The following is a 15433-nucleotide window of genomic DNA, read 5'->3' as shown; positions in this document are numbered from 1 at the left end:
TGAAAGGTAGTGAAAATGAAAGTTTATAACAATATGTAGCACAAAGTAATCTTTTACTACATCACTCTCTATACGACGTTTGTGCATTTGCCTACAAAGAAAAAATATTTTTCCCCAAAACGGAAGGTCCTTTGCGAGAAAATAAACCCGAATATATTATATATCTGCAATTTCGTTCCTCAAAAAAACAAATTATTTGCAAAGGGATCACTTTTCAATTCAATTTTTCTATTACACTGGGTGTACAGAATTATTAATTCATGCTTAGATTGTTTAAAATGGCCATTATATGTTTAGAATAAAAGGAGTGTTTAAAACTAATTTTCATTCATTTTTATTTCGTCGGTTTTAGCCCTTTTTGGTAACTGGTTTTTAGGAAAATAAAAATAGAATAGACCGAAAACCGACTTTTCGAAAAAGCAGTTTTTTGAACAGCCTTCTTACAAGGAACGCAACTTTAACAATGGGATTTCAAATTTCAAAGATGCGTGTTGTAAATTTAAATAAGTAAAATTATAAAACAAACAAATATAATCTTTGTGTTAATTAAACTTTCTTTACTTACAGAAATTGTTCATACTTGTTATTTACATGTCCTAAAATTAAGGATACCTAATAGCCGCCAACAAAAAAAGAGTCGACTTCATTCTTTGAGTGATGATGGTTAGGTTAGGTTAGGTGGCAGCCCGATGTATCAGGCTCACTTAGACTATTCAGTACATTGTGATACCACATTGGTGAACTTCTCTCTTATCACTGAGTGCTGCCCGATTCCATGTTAAGCTCAATGACAAGGGATCTCCTTTTTATAGCCGAGTCCGAATGGCGTTCCACATTGCAGTGAAACCACTTAGAGAAGCTATGAAAGCCTCAGAAATGTCACCAGCATTACTGAGGTGGGATAATCCACCGCTGAAAAACTTTTTGGTGTTCGGTAGAAGCAGGAATCGAACCCACGACCTTGTGTATGCAAGGCGGGCATGCTAACCATTGCACCACGGTAGCTCCCAAAACAAAAACTTGGCTTGATAATGAGTTTCCGGACTCTGCCCCAGGGAAATCAACAATAATTGATTGGTATGCAAAATTCAAGCGTGGTGAAATGAGTACGGAGGACGGTAAACGCAGTGGACGCCCGAAAGAGGTGGTTACCGACGAAAACATCAAAAAAATCCACAAAATGATTTTGAATGACCGTAAAATGAAGTTGCGGAAGCTCTGTGCAAAATGGGTGCCGCGCGAGCTCACATTTGACCAAAAAACTACAACGTGTTGATGATTCTGAGCGGTGTTTGCAGCTGTTAACTCGTAATACACCCGAGTTTTTCCGTCGATATGTGACAATAGATGAAAGATGGCTCCATCACTACACTCCTGCGTCCAATCGACAGTCGGCTGAGTGGACAGCGACCGATTATCTTGAGAAGAGAAAAACCATCAACAGTGACTATTATATAGCATTATTGGAGCGTTTGAAGGTCGAAATCGCGGCAAAACGGCCCCGTATGGAGAAGAAAAAAGTGTTGTTCCACCAAGACAACGCACCGTGCCACAAGTCATTGAGAACGATGGCAAAAAATCATGAATTGGGCTTCGAATTGCTTCCCCACCCACCGTATTCTCACCGTATTCTGGCCCCAGCGACTTTTTCTTGTTCTCAGACCTCAAAAGCATGCTCGCAGGGAAAAAATTTGGCTGCAATGAAGAGGTGATCGCCGAAACTGAGGCCTATTTTGAGGCAAAACCGAAGGAGTACTACCAAAATGGTATCAAAAAATTGGAAGGTCGTTATAATCGTTGTATCGCTCTTGAAGAGAACTATGTTGAATAAAATCGACTCAGGAGGTGATTCTGAGTCGATCGATATATATTTTATGGGGTCTAAAATCAATATTTCTGGTAGGCACATTTTTTGGCCGATCAATGTTTTTATACCCTGACCACTATGTGGTTTAGGGTATAACAATCAAAAAGTCAATTGGTGATTTTTTTCAGTTTTCTAAATTCTTAATTCAAATTAATTTCCATGGCATAAATTCTACGGCAATGCTAAGGACTCAAAAAGGAAGTACTTCCACCCTATGGCAACCCCATAGAGATGATCAAAATTTGCACTACTTCCAGATAGCAAGTTGCATTTGGTAGCTTGTGAATATTGTAGTTCAAACGTGATTTTTATATTTTTTCAGTGCAGACTACCCTATCTTCCGTATAACACTTTTGGGCTTTTGTTTTGAAAACCCCACCTAACACGGACATTTATTGCACCAATATATCTTTTAATGCGAATGTATAAACAAGAAAGAAGAACATTCACTGGATATGCCGGTAATAATAAAAAAATATTTGAATGGTTATAAATTTGTGTTAAATATCAAAATTTGCATGCAAGGTGAGAGGAGTGATTGGCAAGCGACAACAATAAAAATATGTATCAAAAGCAAATGATCTTAATTGCCCAATGGTTTGCAAGTAGAGTCGGAATATCATATCTAAATGCATTGATTTATGAAAAACTAACAATAGATGTCATCGAAAAAAAATTAGCATCATAAAGCATGTCTATGCATTAATTCAGTATTTTTTAAGGAAATTATTATTTGGAACATTTAATGTGCCAATTGATGATCTATGATGATATTTTCACTCATGACAAATTTCACTATAAAAACTTCAGTGTTCGATGCAATCAACATCCACAAAGTTTTGAACAATCTAAGGAACAACAAAGAAATCATCATGAAATTCTTCATCGTTTTTGCTGCTCTCTTCGCCATTGCCTTGGCTGCTCCCCATCCCGATGCTGAAATCGTAAAGCAAGACAGTGATGTAGGACCCGAAAGCTTCCATTACAATTTTGAAACCTCCGATGGCAACAAACAAGACGCTGAAGGCAAATTGAAGGATGTCGGTACCGAACATGAAGCCATTGTTGTTCATGGATCATACTCCTGGGTCGATGAGAAGACCGGTGAACATTTCACTGTCAACTATGTTGCTGATGAAAATGGTTTCCAACCCAGTGGTGCTCATTTGCCCGTTGCCTAAATGATTAGATTAAATAAAACTTTTACAAAATATTGAATATAAAAAAAATTAACTGTTTATTGTTTTACTTGTAACTATATTTCCAAGAGTCGACATTTCGATATTGTACAATTTTGGAAAAAATCAATGCTTGCTTTTGAATAGGATTCGTATAAAACATATTTAGCCTTATTTGACCGATGGGTCCAAAATACCAACAGATTGCAAATGTCAAGCAAAGTGGGAATTTAATGCTAGGTTAGGTGGCAGCCCGATGTATCAGGCTCACTTAGACTATTCAGTCCATTATGATACCACATTGGTGAACTTCTCTCTTATCACTGAGTGCTGCCCGATTCCATGTTAAGCTCAATGACATGGGACCTCCTTTTTATAGCCGAGTCCGAACGGCGTTCCACATTGCAGTGAAACTACTTAGAGAAGTTTTGAAACCCTCAGAAATGTCACCAGCATTACTGAGGTGGGATAACCCACCGCTGAAAAACTTTTTGGTGTTCGGTCGAAGCAGGAATCGAACCCACGACCTTGTGTATGCAACACGGGCATACTAACCATTGCACCACGGTGTGTTGAATTTTACTGTTGAGGGTAATGTCTGTTTTTTGTTGAGAACTTGACTATAGTACTAATTGTTCTTCTTGTGCAAAATTTTAAGAAAATTAGGATAAAACTCTGGCTTCTGGGGCCATATAAATGCATATCGGGAGAAATATATATATGGGAGCTATATCTAAATCTGAAACGATTTCTTCCAAAATTAATAGAGTTCTATTCTGAGCCAAAACAGAAACTTGTGCCAAATTTGAAGTTTGATTGGATTAAAACTGCGATCTAGACTTTGATTACAAAAATGTTTTCACGGACAGACGGACATGGCTATATCGACTCAGGAGCCCACCCTGAGCATTTTTGCCAAAGACACCATGTGTATATCTCGTCTCCTTCTGGGTGTTGCAAACATATGCACTAACTTGTAATACCCTGTTCCACAGTGTGGCGCAGGGTATAAAAAACAAAAAACCTTTTAGGTGTTCGGTCGAAGCAGGGATCGAACCTAGGCCCCTCGGTATGCAAGGCGAACGTACCAACCACGGCTCTACGGTGCCTAAGTACATGTATGTTTCTGTTAAATAAAGTTTTTTTTTAATCGGCTCGTGTGCGCCGCAAGCTAAATATGCTATATAAATATAACTTATATGGATAATTGTCTATTGATGACAATAACAGCTACGTAGCCCAGTGGATAGTGTGTTGGCCTACAAATTGCATAGTCCGCGGTTCGATTCTCCGTCCTGGCGAAAGTTAAAATTTAAAAAAAAAAATTATAAAATCGAATAATTTCTTTACATTGTTTGTATTACAGAAAAAGGTATTAATAACTAAAAAACCTAGAGGTATTTTAAGACCACAAAGACCCGTGTCGAATTTAGTTTCTATTGGTTCATTTTATGGTCAAACCTCCATATAGACCGATAACTTCTGGAGGGGATGGAAAGTCATCAAAATTGCTCGAAAATAAAAGTAAAATTTCTAGATCTTACTTCCTCAGAAGAAACTTTTAGATTTGATTCATGGCGGGGGTGTTTAAGATTCGGCCCGGCCGATCTTTCTGCTGAATGTATTTGTTCGCTTATATATAATATAGAGAGCATATTTCATTTGATAAGAACAATAAGTGTAACGCCCATAATGAAGACCTGGACCCTCTTAGGTAGGGTTGGACGAATAAAAAGTTACGTTCGATTTGGTTTCACTCAAATTAATTGAATTCCCCTTTCATAAAGCAAATAATTCACTCTAACGTTTAGTTAAAATATCTAACTAAAAGTCACATCATTTACCACATCGTTCCATTAATATGCAGTGCTGACAAACCGCATATTGATGGGACCATGTATTTGAAATAAAACATCTGATATTTAAAAATCATTTGCATTTTCATTTACAATCATTTGTGATGTTTAATGCAATTTGTCATCATGTACAAAATAAACATAGTTGCAAATGTTAGTCCTTGACTAAAGAGCCATGGGAGTCATTTGGAAAATCCACTCATTTAATTGATGCCTTTTTATGGTATTATAGTTGATATTTTGTTGAATGACAATCAAAATTTATGACCAAACAGAGACAAAAGTGCGTAGGTAACTGCTGAAAGTAGTTTTTTTGTTGTTGAAAAAATCAACTATGAGATTTTAAGTCAATTGGCCATCATGTCCACCATAGGAGCGACTAAACAGATCAGAATAGACTTCCAAAGACTAAATACGCAAGGCTACAGAAAAAAAGGTTTTGTTACAAATACTTTCTGTTACCCAGAGCGAAGTACCAAGATGGGGGAAAAAAATAAAAGATCAAGAATTACCCTTGTTGCTGAATCGGTAGTATTGGTGAATTCAACAATGCAACCATCTTCGTTTTACAAAAAGTGGCGAGGAAATAATGGTGATAATAAATAAATATGCAATCAAAGTTTAACAGGTTTTCGTGACACTCATAACCGACATTCCAAAAACCAGCAACGACCACATCGGCTTCAGTCTTCACAAAACTGCAACAACTTCGTCCGTCTATTTATCCATCCTCTCTGTAGATTTACCATGCAATCTGTTGTTGTTTTTTTTTTTTGTGGACGATGGTTGAATAAGTTGACTTGGTAACAGAATTTTATTGAAAAAAAGTGTTTGTTTTTCGAAATTTGAAATACACTCTTGTTAAAATTCAAATAAAACATGTTTTCAATTGAAACAATCGCATGACATTAACGAAATAAATATTCATCCATTCAAATACATTCAGACATATAAATTTGCAAACTCCCACTGAAGATTTCAATGAAAACCATAAACTTTGACTTTAATATCAAGTCAATCAAACATCCCATTTGTCTTTGAATATCAAACTTGAGTTGTTTAGTTTTTGCTTTGCTTCGGTTGAGTGAAAAAATTATCTGAACTAATGTGGTAAAATTGGAAACAGATCCTACATCCATATACACGGAAAGAAGACTTTTCTTTTCTGAGGATCAAAATTTTAGACAAGCAAAGTTTTCTTTTGACGCTTAAAAATTTTCTTTTAAAGCAAATAAAGAATATCAGAGACAATCGTTGAATCACTTATCAAAAATTCGGGTTTATGTGCTCTAAAAGAAAATATATTTTAAGAAAGGGGAACTTCGTTTGTATAAAATTTCGTTCGGGAGGAAAGTATTGTTTCTTTGGGTGTATGCACTCAAAAAAAGTTTACTTGGATCCCAAGATTTTGACCTTCCTTTAAGGATTTTGGCATTGATTCCGAGCCAAAGATGCGGCTTCTTTAAAATAAAGACATATTTTAGCAACTGGTTTTATCTGGTTTTAAATCTAGGACCAATAAAATTAAAATTCGAATACAGATCTCATTTATCAAATTTTCATTCTCTTTTCAAGGTTTATTAATAAAGGTACTCACGTACAAACAAATGTCTGTTTAAAACAAGTAAGGAAAGTCTAAAGTCGGGCGGGGCCGACTATATTATACCCTGCACCACTTTGTAGATCTAAATTTTCGATACCATATCACATCCGTCAAATGTGTTGGGGGCTATATATAAAGGTTTGTCCCAAATACATACATTTAAATATCACTCGATTTGGACAGAAAATATGGGAAACATTTAGATCTGAAGCAATTTTAAGGAAACTTCGCAAAAGTTTATTTATGATTTATCGCTCGATATATATGTATTAGAAGTTTAGGAAAATTAGAGTCATTTTTACAACTTTTCGACTAAGCATTGGCGATTTTACAAGGAAAATGTTGGTCGAAATCAGAAAAACATATATATGGGAGCTAAATCTAAATCTGAACCGATGTCAACCAAATTTGGCACGCATAGCTATAATGCTAATTCTACTCCCTGTGCAAAATTTCAACTAAATCGGAGCTACAAATTGGCCTCTGTGGTCATATGAGTGTAAATCGGGCGAAAGCTATATATGGGAGATATATCTAAATCTGAACCGATTTCAACCAAATTTGGCTCGCATAGCTACAATGCTAATTTTACTCCCAGTGCAAAATTTCAACTAAATCGGAGTTAAAAATTGGCCTCTGTGGTCATATGAGTGTAAATCGGGCGAAAGCTATATATGGGAGATATATCCAAATCTGAACCGATTTCAATCAAATTTGGCACGCATAGTAACAATGCTAATTCTACTCCCTATGCAAAATTTCAACTAAATCGGAGCAAAAATTTGGCCTCTGTGGGCAAATGAGTGTAAATCGGGCGAAAGCTATATATGGGAGCTATATCTAAATCTGAACCGATTTGGCTGATATTTTGCAAGTTTTTCGAGACTCATAAAATATTCGGATGTACGGAATTTGAGGAAGATCGGTTGATATACACGCCAATTATGACCAAATCGGTGAAAAATATATATGGGTGCTATATCTAAATCTGAACCGATATTTTCCAAAATCAATAGGGATCGTCTTTGAGCCGAAACAGGACACTATACTAAATTTTAGGACAATCGGACTAAAACTGCGAGCTGTACTTTGCACACAAAAATACATCAACAGACAGACAGACGGACAGACAGACAGACAGACGGACAGACAGACAGACAGACAGACAGACAGACAGACAGACAGACGGACATCGCTAAATCGACTCAGAATTTAATTCTAAGACGATCGGTGCGTCTCAGACTTTTCCTTCTTGGCGTTACATACAAATGCACAAACTTATTATACCCTGTACCACAGTAGTGGTGAAGGGTATAAATATAAATTATAACGAATACTTCAAATTAAAAAACGTTTTCTTAATTACAAAAAAAAAACTTTAAACCATAGACGATAAATCCTCAAAATAAGTCTTAGTCTATATTTGAAGCATTTTTATCTTAAAACTAAAGTTTCAATATTTCAGTTAATTTAAGGCCAATTTCTTTAAATCAAAAGTGTGTTTCTTTACTTTAAGGAAAATTGGCCTTAGTTCAAAGACATGCGACTTTAATGGAGGAACGCAAACTTACAAAATTTATGTCCTAAATTTAAAGAAAAAAAAATTGAAGCAAAGATTATAAACTTTATTTTAATTAAAATTTCATTATTTTAAAGAAATTTGTCTTTAATATTTTGTAAATTTCGCATCCTAAAATTTATTTTGCGAAATCTTTAATATCACGTAAATAGTTTTTTAAGTGTGTATAGTGCGTATATAGCCAGGACTTTTCGTTGATATCATATTTACCACAATAAGATGATTTGTGTAAAGTCTCTGATACACTGGTGAACTCAGCGTTGCCTCCGGTGTAGATTTACTCCAGAATGTTCCGACCCTATTAAATTTGCAAATAAAATCGCATCGAAGTTCAATATATTTCTTACATACAATATATGGAAAACTATTGCCCTAATAAATGTTTCATGATAAATTACTTGAAAATGTAGAAATTTAAATTAGAATAAATTTTTGCTATTTTTTTGCAATCTGCGGCAAATCGGATAAAAGCTACGGTTTCTAGAAACCCAAGGAGTTAAATCGGGAAATCGTTCTTATGGGGGCTATACTAAAATATGGACCGATACTCACCGTTTTCGGCACACCTCTTTATGGCCCGAAAATATCTCTAGATTTCCAATTTCAGGCAAATAGGATAACAATTTCGGATTCTAGAAGCCCAAGAAGTAAAATCGGGAAATCGGTCCATATGGGGGCTATACCAAAATATGGACCGATACTCACCATTTTCGGCACACCTCTTTATGGTCCTAAAATACATCTAGATTTCCAATTTCAGACATATTTGATAAAAACTACGGTTTCTATAAGCCCAAGAAGTAAAATCGGGAGATCGGTCTATATGGGGCTATACCAAAACTTTGACCGATACTCACCATTTTTGGCACACCTCTTTATGGTCATACAATACCTCTAGATTTCAAATTTCAGCAAATTGGATAAAAACTACGATTTCTATAAGCCCAAGACCCCAAATCGGGAGGTCAGTTTATATGGGGACTATATCAAAACCTGGACCGATATAGCCCATCTTCGAATTTGACTAGCCTGCAGACAAAAGACGAGTTTGTGCAAAATTTCAGCACGATTGCTTCATTATTGAAGACTGTAACGTGATTACAACAGACAGACAGACATCCAGACAGACAGACGGACATGGTTATATCGTCTTAGAATTTCTCCCTGATCAAGAATATATATACTTTATATAGTCGGAAATCGATATTTCGATGTGTTACAAACGGAATGACAAACTTATCATAACCCCTTTACCATTCTATGGTGGTGGGTATAAAAATTGGTCTAATATAAGGACGGAATAAAATTTGAAGAAATTTTTGTTAACCCTGGAAATACATCATTATTTTTTGTACACTAACATCATTCTTCGTCATTTTGACTACGGCTTATTTCAATACATAATAATTTGCATCTTAAGCAAAAATTAGTTCCACAATTTAGTTTATTTTCTTATTTAATTTGTTTTTAAGTAGTAAAACAGTGTACTTGGATCCAAAGATTTTGACCTTCCCTTAAGGATTTCAGCGTTGATTCCGAGCCAAGGATGTGACTTCTTTAAAATAAAGACATTTTAGCAACCTATCTGGCTTTAAATTTAGGATCAATAAAATTAAAATTAAGATACTGATGTCATTTATCAAATTTCTTTAATACAACTATTCACGTACAAACAAATGCGAGTTTGAAAACCCAAATTATAATGGATACTTCAAAGTAAAAAATGTTTTCTTAATTCCAAAAATAAATTAAACCAAAGATTCAAAATAGGCCTAAGCCTATATTTGAAGCGTTTTTATCATAAATCTAAAGATTCAATGCTTCATTTAATTTAAAGACGATTTCTTGAAATCAAAGATGTGTTTCTTTACTTTAAGAGACGCGAATTTGCAGAGATTATAAACTTTATTTTAATAAAATTGCATTATTTTAAAGAAATTTGTCCCTAAATTTCCCATCCTAAAATTTAGGTTGCGTAATCTTTAAAATGCTAGTTTAAAAATCCAAATTATATAATTCAAAGTAAAAAAGATTTTCTTAATTCCAAAAACCCTATAAAACAAAGATTCAAAATCCTCAAAATAAGTCTTAGCCTATACTTGAAGTGTTTTTATCTTAAATCTAAAGATTCAATATTTCAGTTGATTTAAGGACTATTTCTGTAAATCGAAAATGCGTTTCTTTAGTTTAAGGAGAATTTGCCTTAGTTCATAGACATGCGACTTTAACGGAGGGACGCAAATATCCTAAATTTGTGTCCTAAATTTAATGAAAAAAACATTTTAAAGCATATATTATAAACTTTATTTTAATTAAAATTTCATTATTTTAAAGAAATTTGTTCTTAATATTTTGTAAATTTCGCATCCTAAAATTTAGGTTGCGTAATCTTTAATATCATATAAATATTTTTTTCAGTGCAGATATATCCTCTCCCTAACATTTTCACAAATATTCCTGTTAGTAGCAGTTGATCATATTTTAAGTATAATTGAATATGCTTAATGTCCTAAAATTCTTGTTTTCATTTGTTTATCGATTTTTATTCCATTGATACTACCTTAGCTCTAATTAAGTTATTTGCATTGTGGAATTCTAGTTTAACATATTATTTTTGTTTTTTTGGAATTATAATCAAGATGAAAGCAGCATATCACTTTCTCTATATAAGTGCAGTGTATTTAGTCTTTCGATATCCATTAAGTTTTCGACTACTCAAGGAACAACAATCACAATGAAATTCATCATTCTCTTCGCTGCCCTCTTCGCCGTTGCCTTGGCTGCTCCTCGTCCTGATGCTGAAATCGTGAAGCAAGACAGTGATGTAGGACCCGAAAGCTTCCATTACACTTTTGAAACCTCCGATGGTAACAAACAAGATGCCGATGGTAAATTGAAGGATGTTGGCACCGAACATGAAGCTATTGTTGTTCATGGATCATACTCCTGGGTCGATGAGAAGACTGGTGAACATTTCACTGTCAACTATGTTGCTGATGAAAATGGTTTCCAACCCACTGGTGCCCATTTGCCCGTTGCCTAAATAAATTTAATACTACATTGAAGAGATAATTTCGTATATGTGTTTTTTATTTTAAAAATGTCAGACCGATCGACTCCGATTCCAGCAAAATTATTGATACTATCTCAAATCTTTTAAATTATGGTTTATATTCCCTTATACATATCTTTAAATCTGAACCGATTTGGACAAAATTTTTTATATAAAATTTAAATTGGCCAACGCCCTGGGACGAAAAACAATATTTGAAAAAATATGGGATATATAAAGCTACACTGAAAAAAATATTGTCGTGAGATCAAAGATTTCATGTCTTTAAAATACGAATGCAAATTTTGCTTAGCATAGAAGACGCATTTCTCTAATATAAAGTTTTTTTCCTTGTCCAAAAGTCGATAAACTTTTCAATGAAGTCGTATTGTCCTTATAATTAAGTGATTTCACTTAAAAATGGGTATCATAACATGAAAGAAAAAATGTTTGGGCTAAGGTCAACTGGACTTTAATAATTCAGAAAAATTCTTTAATTTTAATGAAATTGTCTTTAAATTTGTTGTCTTTTTACATCTTGATTACAAAGTAAACAAGTATATACGGGTAAGTTCGGCCAGGCCGAATCTTATGTACCCTCCACCATGGATTGCGTAGAAACTTCAACGAAAGACTGTCATCCACAATCGAATTACTTGGGTTGTGGTATCTTAAAACTTCTTAACATCGTTTTCTAAATTGTGAGTTATTCCATACGTGGTATATATTAGACAAAAAAGTTATGTATAGGTAAGTCTATAAATAATTACGAATCGACATGGACTTTTGCACGGTACGTACACTAATAGAAAAAATTACGTTCCATAGTCGTGAACGGACGTTGACAAAATTAAACGGAAACGTTCACAAAAAATCAAAACGGAATGTTCACAATGTCGTCCACGGGCGTTCATGATTTCATTAACGGCATTCGTTTTTTTGGCCATGAAAAGTCTAAAAATAATCGTTAGACGTTATTATGGCAACTACCTCGGTGGTGCAATGTGCTAAGGCGACTGTTAAAGCGTATGGTGCAGAAAACACAGGTTCGAGTCACGCCAGCTAGGAAATCTTTTTTTTTTTGTTAATTTTGTTTATAAAATCGTAACCATAACGTTTTCAGATCATGAACGGATGGTGCCATTTTATCATTGTCAGATTGACACCGTCTGTTCTCAGTTTGACACCACATGTGTGTTGATTCACTTTCATGAACGAATCGTTTTGAAATGAGCACGCCGTGCATGATTTTTTCTATGAGTGTAGAGAGCCAGAATTGAAATATGGGGGTCGCTTATATGGGGGCTATAGACAATTATGAACTTGATATGGACCAATTTTTGTGTGATTGGGGATCGATTTATCTGAGGGCTATATATAGCTATAGACCGATATGGACCTAGTTAGGCATGGTTGTTAACGGCCATATACTAGCACAATGTACCAAATATATGATTATGGACCACTTTTGGCATGGTTGTTAAATATCATATACTACCACCACGTACCAAATTTCAACCAGATCGGATGAATTTTGCTTCTCCAAAAGGCACCGTAGGTAAAATATGGGGATCGGTTTATATGGGGGCTATATATAATTATGGACTGATATGAACCAATTCCTGCATGGTTGTTGGATACCATATACTAACACCACCTACCAAATTTCAACTGAATCAGACGAATTTTGGTCTTCCAAGAGGCTCCGGAGGTCAAATCTGGTGATCGGTTTATATGGGGGCTATATATAATTATGGACCGATGCGGACGAGTTTCTGCATGGTCATTAGAGACCATATATTAATACCATGTACCAAATTTCAGCCAGATCGGATGAAATTTGCTTCTCTTAGAGGCTCCGCAGGCCAAATCTGGTGATCGGTTTATATGGGGGCTATATATAATTATGGACCGATGTGGATCAATTTTTGCATAGTTATGTGAGACAATATACTTACACCACGTACCCAATTTCAGCCGGATCGGATGCAATTTTCTTCTCTTAGAGGCTCCGCAAGCCAAATCGGGGGATCGGTTTATATGGGGGCTATATATAATTATGAACCGATGTGGACCAATTTTTGCATGGTTGTTAGAGATCATATGCTGACACCATGTACCAAATTTCAGCCTGATCGAATGAAATTTGCTTCTCTTAGAGACTCCACAAGCCAAATCGGGGGATCGGTTTATATGGGGGCTATATATAATTATGGATCGATGTAGACCAATTTTTGCATGGTTGTTAGAGATCATATACTAACACCATGTACCAAATTTCAGCCGTATCGGATGCAACTTGCTTCTCTTAGAGGATTCGCAAACCAAATTTGGGGGTCCGTTTATATGGGGGCTACACGTAAAAGTGGACCGATATGGCCCATTTGCAATACCATCCGACCTACATCAATAACAACTACTTGTGCCAAGTTTCAAGTCGATAGCTTGTTTCGTTCGGAAAAGAATTTGCCCCAAAATAAACCTATAGGTATACGTTCCAAATATCAGTTAAATCGAAATAACGTGGGAGCTTCTGTGCGGAATATTAAAAAGTCGTTATGGGCATAAGAAGATCTAAATGGACGAATTCGAGGCAAAATTGACAAATTTTAGGAAATTCTGAACTATTTTGGGGGAAATACGTAAATTTTTATGGTTCATTTGTTTATAAATTTCTTTCTATTTGTTAGTACAAACGTATAAAATAAATTATTAAAGAAAGGACATTTCTCATATTGGGGGAAATTTTATTTAAAATATAAAAATGTTCATGAACAAAAATTGTTAAATTAAATTGGCTTTATTTTCGCTTTTTTTAGTGTACTTGTATGTACTCTGGCATTGCGATTGATTTGGTTCTTGGTATGAATCAGGGAAATTTTGCGTATACAAATAAATTCTAAATGTTCCAAAACCCAAAGACTTAAGACACAAACACTAGTCTACGCATAATGCTCCATAGAAAAAGTTTTTTTTTTGCCTTAAGTATTTTGGTTAAAAAACTAAAAATTTGCTTAGTTTATCAATACTAAAAATTGCTGTTAGTCCACCAAAAGCAAAAAAGAAAAAAAATCCTCAGGAACGAAATTCCATTTTAACGTAAAGTATTTTTAAGCATTGTTGTTTTTTTTTTATTGCAGCTTAAAACCATACATTGACTAAACTACAAGTGTAGCTTAACCAACAGAGGAAAAGAATGTTTGTCAAATTTATTTTCTTAAGCGCAAATAAATCCCACTTGACTATAAATGATTCAACAATAGTTTCTAAACATTTTTATTTGCTGGTAAAAATATTAGAATCAAAAGAAAACTTTCCTAAGAAAAGAAGACTCTTCTTTCAGTGTATCAAACGTCTTTTCATCATATTTTAAGTATAATAAAATATTGTTAATGTACAAAAAATCTTGTTTTAATTTATTTATCGATTTTTTTTTCCATTTTAGATCTAATTAAGATATTTGCATTGTGGAATTCTAGTTTAACATAATATTTTTGGTTTTTGGAATTATAATCAAGATGAAAGCAGCCTATCACTTTCTCTATATAAGTGCAGTGTATTTAGTCTTTCGATATCCATTAGGTTTTCGATTACTCAAGGAACAACAATCACAATGAAATTCATCGTTCTCTTCGCTGCCCTCTTCGCCGTTGCCTTGGCTGCTCCTCGCCCTGATGCTGAAATCGTCAAGCAAGACAGTGATGTAGGACCCGAAAGCTTCCATTACACTTTTGAAACCTCCGATGGTAACAAACAGGATGCCGATGGTAAATTGAAGGATGTTGGCACCGAACATGAAGCTATTGTTGTTCATGGATCATACTCCTGGGTCGATGAGAAGACTGGTGAACATTTCACTGTCAACTATGTTGCTGATGAAAATGGTTTCCAACCCACTGGTGCCCATTTGCCCGTTGCCTAAATAAAGTTAATATTACTTGGAAACTATAATTTCGTTTACATGCTTTTTCTTTCAAAAATGTCAGGTCGTTTGAAAGCATAATGTGTTTAAAAGAAAAGAGAACAGTTTTCATGATAACTATTCTAATTATTGCAAATAATCTTATGCGTCCTACTTAAGGTCAGTGTGTTGTGCTCAAACTACTTGTGTCAGAGCTTGGTTTTGAAATTGGACTTTCAGCTTTCCAAGAGGGCATTAGTCATTCCATTGTTAAGGTTAAATGATAGATGCTAAGTTTCGCCAGGGCAAAGCTTACGTACCATTGAACTTAGTTGATCAAGTTTTTGATGAGGCGGAAAAAACTTAAAATTTCAGGCGTTTTTCATGTAGGCGAAGT

The 15433-nt window shown here is 34.8% G+C and overlaps 3 protein-coding genes across 3 annotated transcripts; all 3 read left to right on the top strand.

The window, feature by feature from the left end:
• Positions 1-2686: 2686 nt before the first annotated feature.
• Positions 2687-3096, top strand: LOC142234492 (larval cuticle protein 65Ab1-like). Its single transcript, XM_075305649.1, has one exon. It carries the CDS (start codon positions 2740-2742, stop codon positions 3046-3048), a length of 309 nt encoding a protein of 102 aa, XP_075161764.1. The 5' UTR covers positions 2687-2739; the 3' UTR covers positions 3049-3096.
• Positions 3097-10771: 7675 nt separating this feature from the next.
• Positions 10772-11155, top strand: LOC142234324 (larval cuticle protein 65Ab1-like). The gene has a single exon (XM_075305425.1). It carries the CDS (start codon positions 10818-10820, stop codon positions 11124-11126), a length of 309 nt encoding a protein of 102 aa, XP_075161540.1. The 5' UTR covers positions 10772-10817; the 3' UTR covers positions 11127-11155.
• Positions 11156-14722: 3567 nt separating this feature from the next.
• Positions 14723-15086, top strand: LOC142234635 (larval cuticle protein 65Ab1-like). Its single transcript, XM_075305794.1, has one exon. It carries the CDS (start codon positions 14749-14751, stop codon positions 15055-15057), a length of 309 nt encoding a protein of 102 aa, XP_075161909.1. The 5' UTR covers positions 14723-14748; the 3' UTR covers positions 15058-15086.
• The last annotated feature ends 347 nt before the right edge of the window (positions 15087-15433 follow it).

Source organism: Haematobia irritans, chromosome 4 (genome assembly GCF_050003625.1).
Source record: "Haematobia irritans isolate KBUSLIRL chromosome 4, ASM5000362v1, whole genome shotgun sequence".
Classification (NCBI taxonomy): domain Eukaryota; kingdom Metazoa; phylum Arthropoda; class Insecta; order Diptera; family Muscidae; genus Haematobia; species Haematobia irritans.
The sequence above is the reverse complement of the archived record's forward strand: the minus strand, read 5'-3'. Positions and strand labels throughout refer to the sequence as shown.